The sequence below is a fragment of the Ursus arctos genome, unplaced genomic scaffold (genome assembly GCF_023065955.2).
Source record: "Ursus arctos isolate Adak ecotype North America unplaced genomic scaffold, UrsArc2.0 scaffold_1, whole genome shotgun sequence".
Classification (NCBI taxonomy): Eukaryota; Metazoa; Chordata; class Mammalia; order Carnivora; family Ursidae; genus Ursus; species Ursus arctos.
The window spans coordinates 56,206,338-56,224,881 of NW_026622763.1; the positions used below are offsets into that span (position 1 = coordinate 56,206,338).

The 18,544-nt window shown below is 38.8% G+C and overlaps 2 protein-coding genes across 16 annotated transcripts in view; one reads left to right on the plus strand and one right to left on the minus strand.

Annotated features, from left to right (window-relative positions):
- AGPS (alkylglycerone phosphate synthase) overlaps positions 1-8,475 on the plus strand; it is a 203,268-nt gene extending 194,793 nt beyond the window's left edge. For all 15 annotated transcript variants that reach the window (XM_048214157.2, XM_044381449.3, XM_026492470.4 and 12 more), the window contains one exon: positions 2,822-8,475. In XM_048214157.2, the coding sequence (XP_048070114.1) occupies positions 2,822-2,943 (122 nt within the window). In that variant the 3' untranslated portion in view covers positions 2,944-8,475. The remainder of the gene's footprint in view (positions 1-2,821) is intronic.
- A 6,550-nt stretch (positions 8,476-15,025) lies between these two features.
- Positions 15,026-17,912, minus strand: IFT70B (intraflagellar transport 70B). The gene has a single exon (XM_026492466.3). It carries the CDS (start codon positions 17,642-17,644, stop codon positions 15,647-15,649), a length of 1,998 nt encoding a protein of 665 aa, XP_026348251.1. The 5' UTR covers positions 17,645-17,912; the 3' UTR covers positions 15,026-15,646.
- Positions 17,913-18,544: the final 632 nt, after the last annotated feature.

Consider the following 18,544-nt stretch of genomic DNA (forward strand, 5'->3'; position numbering starts at 1 on the left):
TGAATAATTTGTGTGAATATACACAAGGGATGCTGAAATAGTCTTCGGCTGCCTATTATTTGCTATTCTTATCCATTCTCCCCTCCTCCAATATGGCATGCTACATAAAGGACAGAGTGTCATTTCTTCCATTTCTGAAATGAGTTCTACATGTGTTTAAACATGCATGTATTTGTGCACACGTGTGTTACACGTATCCAGACCAGTACAGTCAGCTAATTTCTAAATGCCTTGCAGTGCAAATAAGGATTGTACGAAGGATATTATTAGTGTTGTTGTTTAGCTCTAGAATAAAAGTCTTCTACTTTGAAGTGTGATCTCTCTTTGAGATTACGGTCTTTGGTATTTTGTTGTTATTGTTTTTGATTTATTGATTCATCTGAGATAGCCACCAAAGGTTCTTTAGCATTTTATGAAGATTATTTCTACTAATCGTCTTAAAGGCTTGAAAGGCTGAGCATTTTTACTTAAACTGTGTTTTCTGTCTGTACACTTATCCTACAGTGTAGCTGCCTTAAATTGTTAAGCAAAACTAAAAAGCTTCCTGGTCACTTCAATTATATAGGCCATGATTTCTGACCTCAGTTCAAAATCTGTTATTATCACTGAAGGAAGAAGCGCTCAGACCTCTGCCATCAAGGGGTTAAATTCTTTCATTAAATATGTTTATGAGGGGCCACAGCCATTTTGCCTGTACTGCCTTTTTTTTTTTTACTTTCTAGTTCACTAATCAAATGTATGTTAGATTGATTATTGTAAAAGTATAAACCATAGAAAATTTGACAAGATAGATGTGTAAATTATCCTTCTGACAGAACTAATGATGCACTCCAAGCACCTTCTGTTTTCCAGCGCTTGGTGAGCAACTTCATTAAATATGCAATGGCTGTTGGGTGGCTTCTCAGACGATGGTTCAGCTCCTTGTGGAATTGCATTATTACTAGAGGTGTAAAACCAGACAGACAAGCTAGCTGTTGGGCATCCTGCTGAGGTTCTAATGTGCTCCATCTTGTTGGAGCAGTTGTTTGCAGTCTTTTCAGGACAATTACATCCATAACCACAGGACACATTCAGTGAAACTATATTACAGATAACAGTGGAGACTAGCATTGACTGCTCTTCACCCCTCTCTCTTGAGCTGCCTCAGTGTGCGTAGCTTATAATAATGCAACTTCTATCACTCACAAAGTAGTTGCTTTTTTTTTTTTAATCCGTTGGAGCAAATCTGAAAATAACTGATTTACAACTTTTTTGAGTGCTTAAAATCATAAGCTACTTGAGGTGAAAGACTTCATAGATTCTAATATCTTTGAAGATGGCAAAACCAAGCCTAAAGCATTGTGATGAGTTGTGCAAGGGAGATAGTAGGAAGACCAGGTCAACATCTTTTTGGTGGTAGAGATTGCATGAATAAGAATTTGTTTTGTTTGGCTTCCAGTTTTAGAGCTCTTTTAGACAGTTTTTTTGTTTTCTTTTTGAATTTAAGAGTTTTTTCCTGCTGTATCTCATTTTTCCCCATCTTAATACAAGCAAACTTTTTTATTTCTAGAAGTCAAGCAGAAATATTTCGCTTAAGATACCATGCTGTAATTTTAATGACAATTCGATAGTTTCCTGGAGAACTGGACACAAAGATGGTTTGAGTTGAGCCGGAAATGGTATTTAAGGTTCCAAATGGCAGATGCTACAGTGTATCACTGCCGCCTGATAAATGAGATCGCATTTTAGAATGACAGGCTGAATACTTTAATGAAAGAAGGTTTCCATTTCAGTTGGCCAATTAAATCACTGTTGATGACTTTGGATCATTAATGAACATTTGTGGAAAATGACCATTTGAATTCAATTATTATAATAATACGTTTGCAGAGTACTAACTACAAATAAGCCTATCTGTAAATTTAAAAGATTTATCCATTTTGCCACAGATAAATTAGCATATTGCTTTAAATGCTAAAGCAAGTTAACATGTCAAAATTTTTTTACAGATTAAGTGCATATCCTTTCTTATAAAAGTTCTACTTAGAAAAGGTTATTTTTTTTTAAAGGGTGCCCTTAAAAAGATAATTCATGCTGTGGATCATCATATTACTTCATTATTCTCAAATTAGCAAGAGCTAGAAACAGAGAAGGGGGACATTATACAATGTATAAAAGTAGAAGATTAAGTTTAAAATGGATTAGGTATTTATTTAGTGCCTAAAAAAGTCTTAATTCTGGAAAAACAATAGAAAGAAAATAACCATTATTTGGGAACATGTAAATTTATTTAAAAGTAATATGAAAATAAAATGCAAATAAAAGTTTCATAAACACATTTTTTTCTTAAACCCATTAAAGGTTCAGATTTTCTTAATTATTTTAAGCTTTAAAATATTTTATGGATGTATATCCTGCCATTTTTGCTATAATATTCCCAACAAATTCATCTGGAGATGATGTTTTTCTTTAGTTAACTTCATTTTCTCTGAAACTTTGGCGTGTTTTGGTAGTTAAGACAGGAGGTGGGTTCTTTTGAAATGCGTGTTTTTCTCATTTTGTTATTTGTAAGTGGGCCTCAATCTCAGCCCAAGCTTCCTATATCTCCGTTTCATAGTTTACAGAGAAAGGAGACATTGTGGAGCTCAGGCTTCCCCTGGGAATACATTGGGCTTAATGAGCTTGATAGTCTGGTGGGCTCAATAAATCAAATAAAGCAAAACATTTCTCATTTTTGAATAAAAGCATTTATCACACAGTGTTTGTTCATTCATGGTCACAAGATTGATTGGTTCCCAGCATCATAGTGTATATTGAAGCATTTTTGATTTTGTTTTTCCAGTGGGCAAGTTACGGAAGCAGTGGCTAAAGGAAAGTATCTCTGATGTCGGCTTTGGGATGCTGAAGTCTGTCAAGGAATATGTGGACCCCAATAACATCTTTGGAAACAAAAACCTTTTATAAATCCATTACGGTTGTTACGAAAAATGTCACTTTTTTTTTTTTTTTTTTAAAGTCTTCAACTATGGTTATACCAGTAATCAAATATATCATGGACTGTATTTTCAGCAAAATTTGTTTGTGGTTTAAAATAAGTTGTTTCATTCTGTATTTGTTTTGTTTCTACATCTATGGATTGACAGGTGGTATTCCTAAATCTCGCTCATTGTAGGTGCATCAGTTTACCGCTAACTGGTTGTCATTTCAAATTTTAGGCAGCACAAGGCTGCTAGTCGTTATTTCAAAGGAAGATGCTGCCAGCTGTTCTGTATTGATGCTTCCCCTTGGGAACAAAGGCAGATTTTGGTGTCATTCACTGCTTACCTAGCCTCTTTTTAAAAGGATGTTTCTGGGAAGCAGGTATCTAGGGAAGGATTCCGTTGAGGAGTGATTACACATTCTAGTGTGAGTAGGCCATTAAGGAGGGTACTCATGAAAGAATATAGGCAACCTGTTATTTAGGATACCTTCAGTTCTGTGAGGTGCTTGGCCTACATTTTTCTTTGAAATAAGTATACAGTTATAGAACCTTAAATCAGTCTAAAAATTATTGTTAGGGGACATGTTTTTTGTTCTCCGTGTTTCTGTTTCTACTGAGGTATGAGTTGTATGTGAATAACTGAGATAACCTCTTGTTGTATCCTAGTTCCTTCATAATATGTTTTATAAGAAAAGCTGACTTATCACTCATTGTATGTGAAGAACAGGTTTACCATGAAATGAATGCCTTTATTCAGCTTAAGAGTCCTAATGTTTCTGATTTCACATTCTTGTTGCTGAGATGCAGAAGAAGCTGCAATGGGAGCAGAAGAAGGAAGACTCCTTACACTTAATATCTCCAATTCAAAGAATTGTTTGGCCAATGAAACACAGTTATCATTTAACTGTTGAATTTGAAAACCTCAAGTTTCAGTGACAAATTTTTTTTAATTAACCCAAACAACATGATAAATTTTCATATAAAAGTAAAGTTTCAGTTTAGTTTTTAATAGTGGTTTAACACCTTTTTTGAATTACTGGTTTAACCTAAATTTTGAAAAAAATGTATTAATACACATGCCATAATCAAAAGTTTAAAATATCATATTTCTTAAGTAATAGGGAGAACGTTAATCACATTTAACAAACATTTTTACATTTGAACCTGGATATTAAAATAAATGAAATGATTACTTTGAGTCACTGTCTGTCAAGGTTCATGATTCACATTTTGGGATGGATTCTTTTCTTAATGCAAAACCTAACTTTTGATAATTTTTTAAAATTAATATTTGATCAGATAATGTAAGTCAAAGTGCAGACGATCCTTTAAAAGGACACACTGTCTGTCTATGTAGCAACAGCTCCAAAGTATTTTTGGGCAGTTTGATACCTTTTATATCTTAAGTATACTTATCCAGAAAAGTGAAAATTTAAATCAACAAAATGGTATTTTTAAGACTTCAAAATGATAAACAATTTTTAATAAAATTGGCCTCAAACTAATAAACTTAAAATCTGTAAACAAATCAAAATTAAATATCAGTTTAACAACAAAAACTAAATATTTATTTATTAGAAGCTGCCTGTCTTCATTGGTGATTTATTTTTAATTATAAAATTTCCAGCAGATCTTAGCTTTAAAAGCCCTTGCTATTTGAAATAGTTGGATGCTTGATGAGGAAATTACACTTGCCTCTAGAATTATAAAAATCTCAGCTTTATAAAATGCATCTATCTATTCATGAAGGTAATTTCTCTAACTGGTGATCAAAATGTAAAATTTAATACAGTACTAATATCTCACTGGAGTGTATACATGTTTCTGAGTAACTTTTTTAAATAAAATTTACAGATTCATAAGCAGATCCATTCCTTTGCACGTGATTGTTATAACATTCTTTCCCAGGGAGTTCAGATTTCAACAACCTCAGAAATCTGTATTTGATATTAGGAAACTATAAATGTCACAGCTGAAAATTGTTGTGTTCACTGTTCTACATGAACCTTATGGAAATTAGTGATTTATGTCTTTGTTTTTCTTCTTCCATGTATGCAGGACTCCCCAGCCTTGATTTTATAGTGATGACTACATTCTGTTGTTGGAATCATGTCTACAGGGATTATTTTGAAACACATGAACACTCACCAGTGCTGTTTCACTCTGATTTAGTAAATCAGATAGCCTTTTCCCCACTTTCTCACACCTGCTTCTGAGCGATACCTCGGCATATACTTAGTTTCTGTGGAGAACTGGGTTCTTGATTATGCACAGAGGCACGTAAACCTTGCCTCATATTTCTGAAATATCTGAAAATGGCTTCATAAAAGTTAAAGCCTGGAGTACATTGTTTATGTGAGGCTTTTAAACTCGTTTTGAATAAGTTTGTTTAAAATTTTAAAAGCTCATAACCTATTTGGTTTTTACTACAACATAAACATTGATTTGTCTTTCTTAAATTAGTCATATTTCTAATATTTGTTGATGTCACATTTGGGTTGAGGTTTTAGTGGGACTAGGAACTTGCTGCTAGTGAGAAGTGGCATTGAATACTAAAGACTCAATATGAACAGGCTTTATTGACCCTTACAGAAACTGATGCCTTAATGTTTGGTGCAAAATACAGTGCACAAGTGAATTTCGTATTATACTAACTTGAGCTTTTTTAGTTCAGTCAGAATTGTAGAAGCCACATGTTTATTGTGCCAAGCATTTTACCACAAGAAAGAGGATTGAATTCTTTCCTCTTCAGAGGCGTTGGAAGTTTACTTCCTAAATACTTACATATTCAGTACTATTACTTAAGAGTTAGTTATGAAGCTGGAAGCCTTCTAGTGCACATAGTTGTGCTGACATATCTTGGAAAACAAAAGTGCAAGAAAGGTGAGCCTCCATCAGTGTGTATACTGTGTCAGATACAGATGGTTGCAAGGAAACCTGGTTTGCAGAATATTGTCTTAGTAACTGCTAAGTCCTAGCTCACATTTGTGAGGATGCTTTTCTGCATGCTGGCTCCAGGGATTTTTCTTTGTCCTTTTCTTTTTTAGCTACAGCTTCTTAACCAGAGCTGATCAAAGAAGCCCTGTAGTCCCAAGCTGAAGTGTGTAACCTCAGCTGTTCAAACGGGGCTGGGTGTGGTTGAGCATCTATTCTGTATAAATGTAGAACACAAGCAGTTATTGATTATGGGTTGATTCACAAGCTGCATGTGCTGGCGCTTAAAGCAGCCCTAATGGAATGCTGTGGAAAGCGTCTCTACGTTTTAAGAAACACCGTGACAGGCATTAAGGACAGCTTTAATAGTTTTTCCTTTACTACTTAATCTTTGGCATCTTTGCTTTTAATTAGTGCTTAGCTCATGGTGGGAGAAAAGCTGAAAATAACAAGTGCTAGTTTCGGATTGAAGAATCTAGAATCACCTTTGGCTTTATGAGTTATGGAAGTGTGGCTTTGCTCAAGGCTCCAAATTAACTATATGTCAGTATATTCACTGAATTCTTATTAATTTCAGTGTCCTGAAAAGGAAAGAATGTATACATTGATGCTGAAATTCAGAAAATGTAAAAGATTTTTTTTAAACTATCGAATAGAATGCCTGCTGTGAAGGATGTAAGTTACTTGGCTTTCTGCTTCCTAAACCACACTGTTTGTCTTTAGTGTGGAATTTGTAAAAACTACTTGTAACATCAACAGGGTTATAGAAACATATATTATTAATAAAGTGCACCCAGGTCTAAGAGATTTTGTTTTCTTCAGAGGGAGTGGGAACTCATTGTTCTGTTTGCATGTGGGTTTTTCTTTCAATTTTAGTTTTTCATCTTCGTATTTCCACTGATTTGAGAACAAAATTTTATAGTTTTATTAATGAAGCATAATCAGACCCCTTTAGAATATAGTTAGCTAGATTTTTATCACTCTAATTATTTTTTAAATCAATGTTATATTCCTGGGAGGTGTTTAGTCTCCCGTGAACCTGAAGCATTCCAATTTGAACCTAGGAAGATCCTCAGAGAATGAGCTCTGTGCTCTTCTAACCACAACAATTTCTTAACAAACATGAGTAAGGACGTCCCACTGATATATGGAACACTCAAGCCAAAGAACCATTACAGAATGAAGTTAACTTGAGTTCTGTGAACATGAAAGGTTTCTTTTTTGGTTCCCAAAAGAGGTTGTTTTAGAACCCTTTTTTTCCCCCACAAGGAAGAAAAACACTACATTAAGTATCATTAAGAACATTTTTCAGAGACTGAACTTCCAAATCTAAGAAGGAGAAGAAGAATGTTTTAGTGTGGATTTCTGAGCAGCACGAACACCTGTTTTTCGGGCATCTTACTGTTAGCAGTGTTTTTCATGAACAACATGAGCACCCTATGAAATCTATTGTTTGACCCTTAAAGTAATCTTGTTCACATATCCGTAAAGGACATGAAATGCTTGTACTGGTATACAGTTTCTATAAATAATTATTTTTTTGGGCCTTGTAAGGAATATCCCCAAAAGTTCACAGTGCCTTGTTGGGATTTTTTTTTTTTTTCCATGAAATAGCCATTGTTTAAAATGTGGGAGAGGATACATTAAGTCTTTAAAGACTGAGATTGTTTAATAGTTCAGGGCTATTCCTCTTCAAGAATATGTCAGGAATAAGTAGTTATATGTAGAAATACTGAAAATCCCTTCCACAGCATGGGTTTGGATCACCTATTCTAGTCTGTTTCACTAATTATTTGGTGGACCTGTACTCCATATATCCATTCAGTCAATGGGATTTATATGTACTTTCATTCTTAGATTTTCATTCCATTGTCCCAACTTAGTAGCCCTAAGATGTGGCTTAGTGGATGTGGCCTACTCACTCAGTCCCTGAGATACCCGCTACATGCTTTTGGATGTTAGCTCACACAGCTCCCTGAGGAGCAAGGCCTGTGGGGGGAGGGGGGTTCTATTCCTTATATTGTCTGTCAGTCTTTTTTTCTGTGATGGTGCCTTCAGAATAATGAGTATTTCTGTTCCTGGACAATGATAAATCTTACGAGAAATATGTGTAGATTATATTTCTTAATTTTTGTCCTTTTTTGCTAAGCCTGTGAAATACTTGGCTCTGATACAACTTGACTTGAATAATATCTTATCCTGAGTCTTCCTCCAAGGCAGTACATATTCCTGCCAGTACTGTAGTAATCTTTTGGAAACTACATGTGAGTAAGCTCTTGTATGTAAGCCATTATATTGCTGTAACTAATGCATACAAACAGTTCTTCTCTTTACATTTATAGTTTAAACGTTGATATGTAGTGGGAAGGGAAATTCCTGAGAGATTTCAACACAGCTTTGTCAGTTCAGACTGAGCCATACTGTTTTGCACAAGGGCTCAAAACATAGTCTATATACTGTGCTTTTGGTGTATGTTTGGATTCTCCTTTTATTGCTTTTCCTAGACTGTACTGTTCTATAAGCAAATGCCCATGTGTGATTTTTAAAATGTGCTGGGAAGAAATAAAACAATATCAAAACCACTCATTGTTACAGAAATCATTGCTGATTTCATGTTGATTCCATTTAACCTTTTTTGGCAGCATCTTGTTATACTGACAGAGAATGGATAAAATATAGTCTGTACGCATGAGTAGCGTCTCTATTAGTGAAGGATTATGTGCACAGATACTGATTTTGTCCCTGCCTGTGGCTCCTGTGCTGGAGGGAAGGTTGTAGTTTTCTGGGCTCTGAAATGACTGAGGATCAAACCTGTTGAACCTCATCTTACTTGGTACATTTCAATAAGCACTTGCCTCACTAAGATTTCAGCTCTTAATTAACTAAAGAAAGAAGTTTTTTGCCTGGCTCTTATAAGCTTGGACTGAATGAACCTTAGAAATCCTACCTTTTGCCAAACATAATTGTGTAATTTCCCCTATCCCCCAGGCCACAGATAACCAGTCGTCCCGAACATTTGCTGTGACCAAATGGGAATTTATTGCCTTTCCAGGAAGCCTTTTCCAACTTGAAATCTTCAGGTATTAAGAGGTTTTTGCTTATTAGACTGAAATCCATCTTCCTCTTCTATTCATTGATGTAACCTTTGTCTTTGTAGTCATAAAGAATTGACTAGTTGCTCTCTTGAAGGGCAGTTCTTCCAGTGTTTAAAGGCAGCTCATGTTCCCCCACATCTTCTCCACCCAGCTTTTGTTCCTGTGAGTTCTAGACCCTTCACCATCCCAGTGTCTCTTCATATGTGCCTCTTTGATGTTCTTTTTTTTTTTTAGATTTATTTATTTTGGTGGGGGGAGGGGCAGAGGGAGAGGGTGAGAGAGTCTCAAGCAGACTCCTTGCTGAGTGCGGAGCCTGATGCAGAGCTCAGTCTCACAACCCCGAGATCGTGACCTGAGCCAAAAACCAAGAGTCGGCACTTAACCAACTACGCCGCCCAGGCTCCCCAAAATTTTATTTCATTTTAAAAATTCTATTTAATTTTTTTTTTCTTTTTTAGAGAGCGAGAGGGAGAGAGTGCATGAGCAAGCAGGGGGAAGGGACAGAGAGGGTATCTCAAACAGGCTCTACGCTGAGCAGGGCTGGATCCCACGACCCATGAGATCATGACCTGAGCTGAAATCAAGGGTTGGATGCTCAACCAACTGAGCCACCCAGGCACCCCCCCTTTGATGTTCTTAAAGTGATGTGTCTAAGCCTAAATGTGCCAGAGTAGTAGCAATGATTTCCTTATTCTAGTCACTAATAAATGCATTTTTGATGGACATTGCACTGTCACCTCACATTGAACTTGGATTTAACAAAGCTTGTCTTTTCTGTATATGCCATTTTGGCCACATCTCCCTGGAGTCTGATTTTTTACAGTCCAATTACCTATATTTATCCTTCCTAAAATTTGTATCTTGCTGGATTTAATTCCAGAGTTTCAAAATTTTAGAATCTTGACTCTTATCCAGAATATTTTTTGTTCCATCCAGTTTTGGGTCCTCAGTAGAAGTGAGACATTATATCTGGATTCTCTTGCAGGTAATGGCGGGTAGCTGCAGTACACAAGGGTCTGCCCAGTAACACATCCATGAAAGAGCATTCAGGACCCAGGCAGCTCTTCTTCCACTTGGCATGCTGTTGTCCACTTGACATTTTTATATTTGGTCCACAAATAGGCTTTTTCCCCCCAGTGAATCAACAATTATTTCAGACAAACATTAAACATGCAATTACATTTACTTAATTTAACCTTGGCAGCTGCCAGGCTGAAATCCTTTGATGAAGCTTGCTGCTCAAGTTTCTTGAGCTACCCTGTCAGAAAAGCAAATGAGGTCTTACTGCCATCACATTTACTTTTGCCTATGTTTGGCCTCAGGGGCATGTCTCTATTTTCAATATAGTCAAACCTATTTTCTGATGTGATCTGTTGATTGGGTCTAGTATTGGCTGGTGGACAACCTCTTAAATCCATTCTTTTTTTTTTTTTTTAAGATTTTATTTATTTATTTTGACAGAGAGAAACAGCCAGCGAGAGAGGGAACACAAGCAGGGGGAGTGGGAGAGGAAGAAGCAGGCTCCCAGCGGAGAAGCCCGATGTGGGACTCGATCCTGGAACGCCAGGATCACGCCCTGAGCCGAAGGCAGCCGCCTAACGACTGCGCTACCCAGGCGCCCCTCTTAAATCCATTCTTACACAGTTCTGTCACATCTTTTGTACCTCATTGTATGCACGTTACATCCGGGAAGGTACTCTTTAAAAATTGAAATTTTGTCACTATAAAGCTGTAAAATAAGAGAGGATGGAGTTCCAAAACCTAAGAACACAATGGAAAGAGTTCTGTTCTGGAATTTTGTGTGTGCTCCATTTTCCTCTACCACCTACAAGTTACTTTCTGTATTTGGAACTAATTTCTTTCATAAAATGAAAATCTCTAAGGTCCCTTCTAAGTTGGTCTCAGTGATTCTGATTAAGTCTACATATTTTTGCTGAATACTATCCTAGAAATGATTATTGCATTAATAATTTACTTTTTAATTCATCCTTTATTAGCCAGACACTGTGCTGAGATTTGACCCTAGACAATAGGTAATGCTTGTTCTAACAATCCTGTGAAGTGAGTGGTATCATCTTTTTTTTTCTTTTTTTCTTTTTTTCTTTTTTTTTTTTTTAACTGGTGAAATAACTGAGGTTTAGTGAGGTTGAGTAACATCAACTGTTAGTAGCTGGTAAGTGGGTCTGACTAAATCCAGTGCCTCTGCTGGTGGCTTCACTGGTATAGGCTGCTTGTACTGGGTATCTATGATGTATACAGAATTTCTGCTTTTAAAGTAGGTTAGTCATTGCCCTCTACGGAAGGGCACAAGGAAGGAAATGGAATGTCTCCTAGCTACAAAATGGAAGCCACTGTCTTCATGACTACACACCACAGAAAATACCAGGATGCCTTTTGTCTCAGATGCTGTCTTGCTCTGTAAATGTTTAATCCAGAAGGTCCTGTGTTGGTGCCTTTATAGGTTTAATATGAAACTTACAAAGGAAGTGCTGTATTTGAAGGACTTAATAAATTGGCATTTTTATAACTTTAATACTGTATTTCTTTGAGCTGTACTTAAAAATGTAAGAATACCTGTTTCTATAAGTTACATACCTTCCCATAGAGAGACTGGAAATTGAAAGAACTGTTAAGATTAAGGAAATGTTTTATTATAATCTAGAGCCCATCTATGGAAAGTCACAGTTCCTTAAAATTGCAAATTTAAGAATTTAAGTTGCTGCTGAAGGATTTGAGCTACATTAGGGTACTAAAAAGTTGCGTGTATCTTACAGCTAGAATGAAAGTATGTTTAGAATCTGGTGGTTACAGGGGCGCCTGGGTAGCGCAGTCGTTAAAGCGTCTGCCTTCGGCTCAGGGCGTGATCCCGGCGTACTGGGATCGAGTCCCACATCGGGCTCCTCCGCTATGAGCCTGCTTCTTCCTCTCCCACTCCCCCTGCTGTGTTCCCTCTCTCGCTGGCTGTCTCTCTGTCACATAAATAAATAAAATCTTAAAAAAAAAAAAAAAAGAATCTGGTGGTTACAGTCATGGTGCTTCTGTGGTTGGACAATCAAGAACCCAGAGTTACTGTCTCTTCACAAAATGTTCTGTTTAATACTTTGGGTACAGCCCAATAAGTGAATACAAAAAAGCCCAAATGTCACTTTAGTCCCAGTGATATGGCAACAAAGGATAAGAGGCAGTTAGTGAATGGTAGATACTGAATGGTAGATAGTGCAAGTCACACCATTGCTAGGAATTTATTTAGTGTGTCTGAGAATACCAAGAAACTACAGTCTCCAAGGTGTTTCTAGATCACCTATAGCCGTTAAGAAAAAGACTAAGGAACCCAAGACAAAAACTTAGATTCAAAAATGCTGGTGTTCTCTTGAAACGAAAGGTTTCACTTTGGTGACCTTTCCTTTTAAAATTAAGTACTTTAAATAACTATACCCTACTTACCCCAGACAGACTTCCCCGCACTGTTAACCCTCTGTATGCCAGTATGGAAATAAGATCTTATCTCGCATTTTCTAGTAAGCGTATTTATTTGGGCATCAACCCCATAGCCCTCTCCACAAAGAAATTGTTAGAATCTGGGGCCGAACCTATCCTGGCAATTCTATATGGATTTGATCTGAGGTGCTTCTCTGAGGTTTGAGAGGCCATACCTATATATTCCTGTATCACCCTGCAGGGAGAAAATGTAATCATCCCCTATGATTTCAGTGGCTGGTGTCTCGTTGCCCAATGGCCCCCTTCTATCACTACAGTTCTCCCAGTTCCTGGCTTCTTATGAAGAGGTCAGAGGTAGTCACTACATCTGACCTCACAGGTGAAGTTAGTGTGAACATTCATGCCACAGCTGAGGCCAAATTCAAGGAAGGCTGTCAGGAGGAATGGGAATCCTTTGGCAGGCAGTCATGTCACTGATCAAAGGAGTCTGCTGGTTCTGCGTGGAAAGATCAAGTTCTTATTCATGTCTGCGAAAATGGAAAAAACTTGTGTACAAATACAGGCTTATATTCTGAACACATGGAGATGGGGGGTTGACTAGGATTATGAAATACTGGATTTAATCTTTGATACCTTTAAAATATACCATACAGATATAATGAAGAAAAAGTAAAAGCTTTAGAAATATACGGAAATCTTTTTTGTCAAGAAAAGTGCTTTTAGCACTGAATACATAATGTTGTAGGAGCACAGAACAAACCTTTTCATGAGAACTTTAAGGATGAAAGCCTTCAGTTAAATGGCAAAATATAGACTCATTGTAAAGTCATTTGTTAGTGTCATAGTATCAATGAGCACAGCTAAGTACTTCCAAAGGTGAGTTTAAAAGAAATATATCCTGGGATGTCTGGGTGGCTCAGTTGGTTAAAGGCTTGCCTTCAGCTCAGGTCATGATCCCAGGCTCCTGGGATCAAGTCCCGCATTGGGCTCCCTGCTCAGCCAGGAGTCTACTTCTCCCTCTGCCTGCCGCTCCCCCTGCTTATGCTCACTCACTTTCTGGCAAATAAATAAAATCTTAAAAAAAAAAAATCTTAAAAATAAAGGACAGTTAAGTGTCTGAAGAGTCAGGAATGTCCTCACCCTTCTCAGTTTCCTCTAATGTTCAGAAGACTGGGCAGCTTTTAGGTGTGGTTCAAGAGTCTTTGCTGTTGCCAGGCAGCAGTCTATCAATCTGAGGGGGTGCCTCTCCCAAGAGCCTGGGTAAGGAAGGGGACAAATGCCGTGATTGACCTTTATTCCTTTAGTCGGTGGTAGGAGCAGTCAGGATTTCCTGATTCATTACTAACCAGGAAATCCCAGCTGCCCAGCGGCAAGGGGTTAAAAACTGTTCTGAAAAGCTTTTTATGTTCTGGAAAGCTAAATTACACGTACATGCAAACCACAAACACACAGCACCTGGGTAAATAAAATGTGACTTGAATAAAGGCCAGGCTATTTGCAAAAGGGAATCTGGAAAACATTTGCTTTTGGGTGGTTAATATTACTTACACTTTTTTTTTTTTTAAGGAAAAAAATAGAGGAAATGTGCAAAAACATCAGAATTTTAACATGGCTGTTGAAAATAAGATTTCAGTTCATCTACTTTCCTAATCTTAAGGGGCTATGGGGATTGAGAGGGGCATAGAGCTACTGCACAAAGAAGCAGCAATACTTTTAGTACAAAAGTTGTTAAACGAGGACCATTTCCCAGAGATAGAATTGTGCTGTGGGATGTACTGAAGAAATCATTAAACATCGATTGTCCTCCAAACATGGGATCAAACATCTGTGGTAAATGGTATCAGCATACATAATTAGGATTGAAAATGCTTATAAGTTTAAAACCATTGGACTTCATGGTAGACCAAATTTTCCAATAGAGCTAATAGAATTTGAGCACCCAGGAAGTCATGCTACAGAGGATTTATGCTGCACATACCATGTCTGTATATCTACATGCCTAAGTGATTTCTCCTTGAATGAAAAAAAATCATCATCTCATTATGGCAGGGATTCACTATTACTTGAAAGCTATCAGACTGAACCATGAGAAACTGCTAGTTTTGTAGGTCAATAACTTTCAAGATCAGCAATTTCATATACTTCAACCTAATACTTTTTCTTTTCTGAGCCAGGTCAAGTTGGGAGAGAAAAGGGGCAGGTGAACAAATAGTAAAGCTCTTATATGGTTCAGAAAATAAAATGCCTAAGCAGAATGAGTGGAGTTCTCCTTGGGAACGTTGTGGGTGTGGAATTAGCATTATTAATCTACCAGATAAGTTTTCAGAACTTTTCATCTGTGATAGAGGCAGGAAAGCAGTTTGGTGGGGTCATGGAATAGTGTAGATTTTTCCTTACCAGAGAGGCTACAACACAGAAACAACTCCAGCATTAACCTATCTTAAGTAGGTAGGAATTAGGAATTAAGTTTTCAGGGTACCTCTGCTATTAGTCACTGTCTAGAGATAAATGAGAGCAGAGTTATGAAAAAGAGGTACAGTATTATCTTGTTCATATGTACACATTAACAAATGGAACAAAAGAAAACTACGTAACATTGTTTCTTCAGCAATTGTTTATTGTCTTTATACCATAGCACCATAATTTTGTTAAGGGCACAAGATTTCCCACTGAATCTTGTACACTAAGAAAACAAGAAACCCAAACATTTATTACCTAAGGAATTTTGATTACAGAAAGTGTAAAATCTATATTGAAAAACCCTGCCGAAACATCTCAAACTTTATGCAAAATGTGTGCATTCCAAATTAATATGAGGGTAAACTGTGAGAATAGAACACACAATCCCTAAAACTTAATACTAAAAGCCTAGAAATCCTATATGTTAACTACTCTGTTCTGATAGTGCTTGATAGTGCCTAGATAGTGCTGGAAATTGTAATCCCTGTGCAGGGGACTCTCTAAATACAGCCAAGCACATGATAGCAAAGGAGAAGGAACATAGGCACTACAAGTTCTAATAAACACAGAGTTCCAGTTCAGTTTTGAATTTTTCATGTATCTTTCTAGGTGTCAAAGTTAAAATAAGTTTAATCTAATTAATATAATTTTCAAATATACAAAGTTTAACATGTAACAAATGTAAAGATGCAAATGGCTAAATATAGATAAAACTACAGGTCTATAAAGCTATTATGATAAAAGAGATTATCAAACATAACTATATATTCCATCCTATAATCTCATAAATCAAAGCTTTTAACTGTCTGGATTCATATGTGACTGTATTCTTTCCAGTATGCATTCTTTCTTCCTCCAGTGGTTGTTCAATAATGGCAGGTATGTTCCTGCCATAAAGTTCACATTGTTCTAGAAACTGGACACATTCTTGAATAACACTGTCACGAAGCATGATCGTGTGTTTTGACATATTTTCTAATAAGGACAGAAAGCATCTTTTGGCATAATACCAGGTATCAGTTCCCAGTTTCTTATGATAGGGTTCCAGGCTTTTAATAACCCGAGAAATACCAAAGTCATAATTTCCTTTGGCACAATAGAGTGTCCCTATCACCAAATTCACAATGCAGAGGTGGTAGATTTTCTTATCTGGGTCACCATAGGACAGCTGCTCTTCCTCCTTTTCAATCTTTCTCATCAACTCCTCAGCTTCTTCATTCTGACTTGTCATAATGTATGAAACACACAGGTTAGCCAGCACAATAGCACTGACATTCAGGATGTTGTCATAGTGCTTCTTGACTATGGGTTCATAGAAACCGATAGCTTCTTTGTATTTGTTTTCCTGCATGAACAGGACATGGGCCACGTTCAGCTTCCACACATCATGGTCATTACAGAATTCCACAGATTTGCGGAAGATCTTTTCCACCATTGGATAATTCTCAAGGTTCCAGTAGATCTTTGCCTGGGCCATCAACACAGGAATATACTTCTCTAGAGTGTCATCATACTCATTCACTGCCTTTTTGACAGCTTCATCATCTCTATTGTGTCTTGCTTCCTGTACTTGTATGGTGAGTTTCCGGAGCTGTTCAGTCAGCATCCCTGCTAGCCCATCAAGCTTAATGAAAGCCTCTTCAGGAGCTGTCTGGCAAGTGATCATGGCATCCAAGAAGTCATAGAGATAGGGTGTGAGGAACCTGTAGGTCAAATGGGCATTCTCTGCCAGCACATCGGCTGCCAGGTCAAAATACTCATACTTACAGTAGAGCAGCAGCAGGTTGCCAAAGGTCTCCGGGGGAAAGGGGTTCTGCTGGAGCAAGAACTGTAGCTTTTCAAACCCCTCCGTAGGCCTGGCGTCCATGTTCATGAGCGCCTGGTTATGCAGGGTCACGGGGTCTAACTCTTCCTCTGCCCTAGGAGGCATGTCAGTGAGGGCTTCCTGGGCCGCCTCGTAGTTTCTCAGTTGGTACTCGATGGCTGCCTTGAGGTTGAAGGCTTCCACCAGGGCAGTCTGGTGAAGCACTAAGGTGTTGCCAACACTTCGAACATCAATGCCCTCCGTGGTCATGCCCACACCGAGCTCCGGGTGCTGGCGTATGCCGTGTTCAATAATGTCGGCGATATGCTTGAGAGCCGAGGCATAGTGCCGGCTGCTGTAATAGGCCAAAGCCAGGTTGTAGGAAAGGTCAGGCCGGTAGCCCGAGGCCTGCAGGGCCGCAAAGAACTTGGAACACGCGGCTTCATACTGTCCCTCCTTGTAGAGCAAACAACCCAGGTTGACCTGGCCGTCGGGGTCGTTCTCGCCCCCACCGCCCTCTCCCCCTTCCCCACTCAGCAGCTGCTCCACCAGGCTCTTGGCCCCGGGCAGGTCGCCCTCGCTGTACTTGATAGCGGCTTGCAGACGCAGGACCCGGCTGTGGTAGGCGGGGTTGTCCAGCAGGAGGAAGGCCACCCGGGTGGCCTCTGGATAAAGGCACGCCTTGTACAGGGCCTGGGCCTGGTACAGGCGGTACTGCTCCAGTTCGGGGTGCAGCTGGCCCAGCTGCTCATAGCACTCGGCGGCCAGCGCGAACTCCTGCAGGCGGTAGTAGCAGTAGCCCAGCAGCGACAGGCCGGCGCGGCTCCTCGGGCTCCGCTGGAGCTCGCCGCCCAGCAGCTGCACCGCCTCGGCGTAGCGGGAATCGCGGATGAGGCGGTACACGACGGCGGTGAACTCCCCATCGGGGATCTGCGCGCCGCTCAGCCCGGCCATAACCGCCTTGGTGGTGGAGCGTGCTCGTTACCACGGCAACAAGGCCGCCGGAAACGGAAGACACGAAGAGTTTTTCGTTTTTTTTTTTTTCTTTTTGTGTTTTTTGTGCGTACTCCCAAAGTTATTTTGCAGGGGGAAGACCAGACTAAGGTTAGAAAGGAGTCACTAATGTGACATCAAGACTCCAGAACGTGAGCAGCGTTAGCAAAAAGGAAACTCCTCCAGGGAGTTCAGAGACCGAAATCCACTCCCCGTCATGCTTCGGTCCAATCGCGCAGCTGCTGGGGTCGTGATCGCGTTGCATGCTGGGAGGCGTAGTCTCCGCCAGGCGGGCGCACAGTCGTCAGGAGGTGAGGTTTCAGTGACTTTTTCTTTCTTTAGCGTTTACAGTTGTCGCTACACCCTGCCTGGATCCAAATTTCACTGCGATATAGGGATGGTGGAGAAATCTATGACTTAGTCTTTTCCGAGGTGGGATGAGAATAAAAGCACGACCAAGTGTCCCTGCACTGTTACTCTTCTAACTTCCAACCTACTTTGTGTGTGTGTGTGTGTGTGTGTGTGTGTGTGTGTGTGTGAGAGAGAGAGAGAGATAGAGAGAGAGAGAGAGATATTCAGCCTGTATTTGTCAGACTTTAATGTTTTGGGTATCACTGATAAAAATTGGATTTTCTTTCAGTTAAAATGAAAAGAAAATTTCCTACACTTTTAATTTTTTTCCCTCGGATTTTTTGAAGATCTCTGAAAATTTGCTAAAGGCACACACACACACACACACACACAAAATCCTGGGTTTTGTTTTGTTCCTTTGGCATGTATTTGGAGTAGATGCTCTAGATTCCATGTTACTACCTCAGGGCTATATTTGTATAAATACTTTTGAATTTAATATTGTCCTTC

Bases quoted from the DNA above. Each gene is read 5' to 3' on its own strand.
- IFT70B (XM_026492466.3), bottom strand. From the start codon at position 17,644: ATGGCCGGGCTGAGCGGCGCGCAGATCCCCGATGGGGAGTTCACCGCC.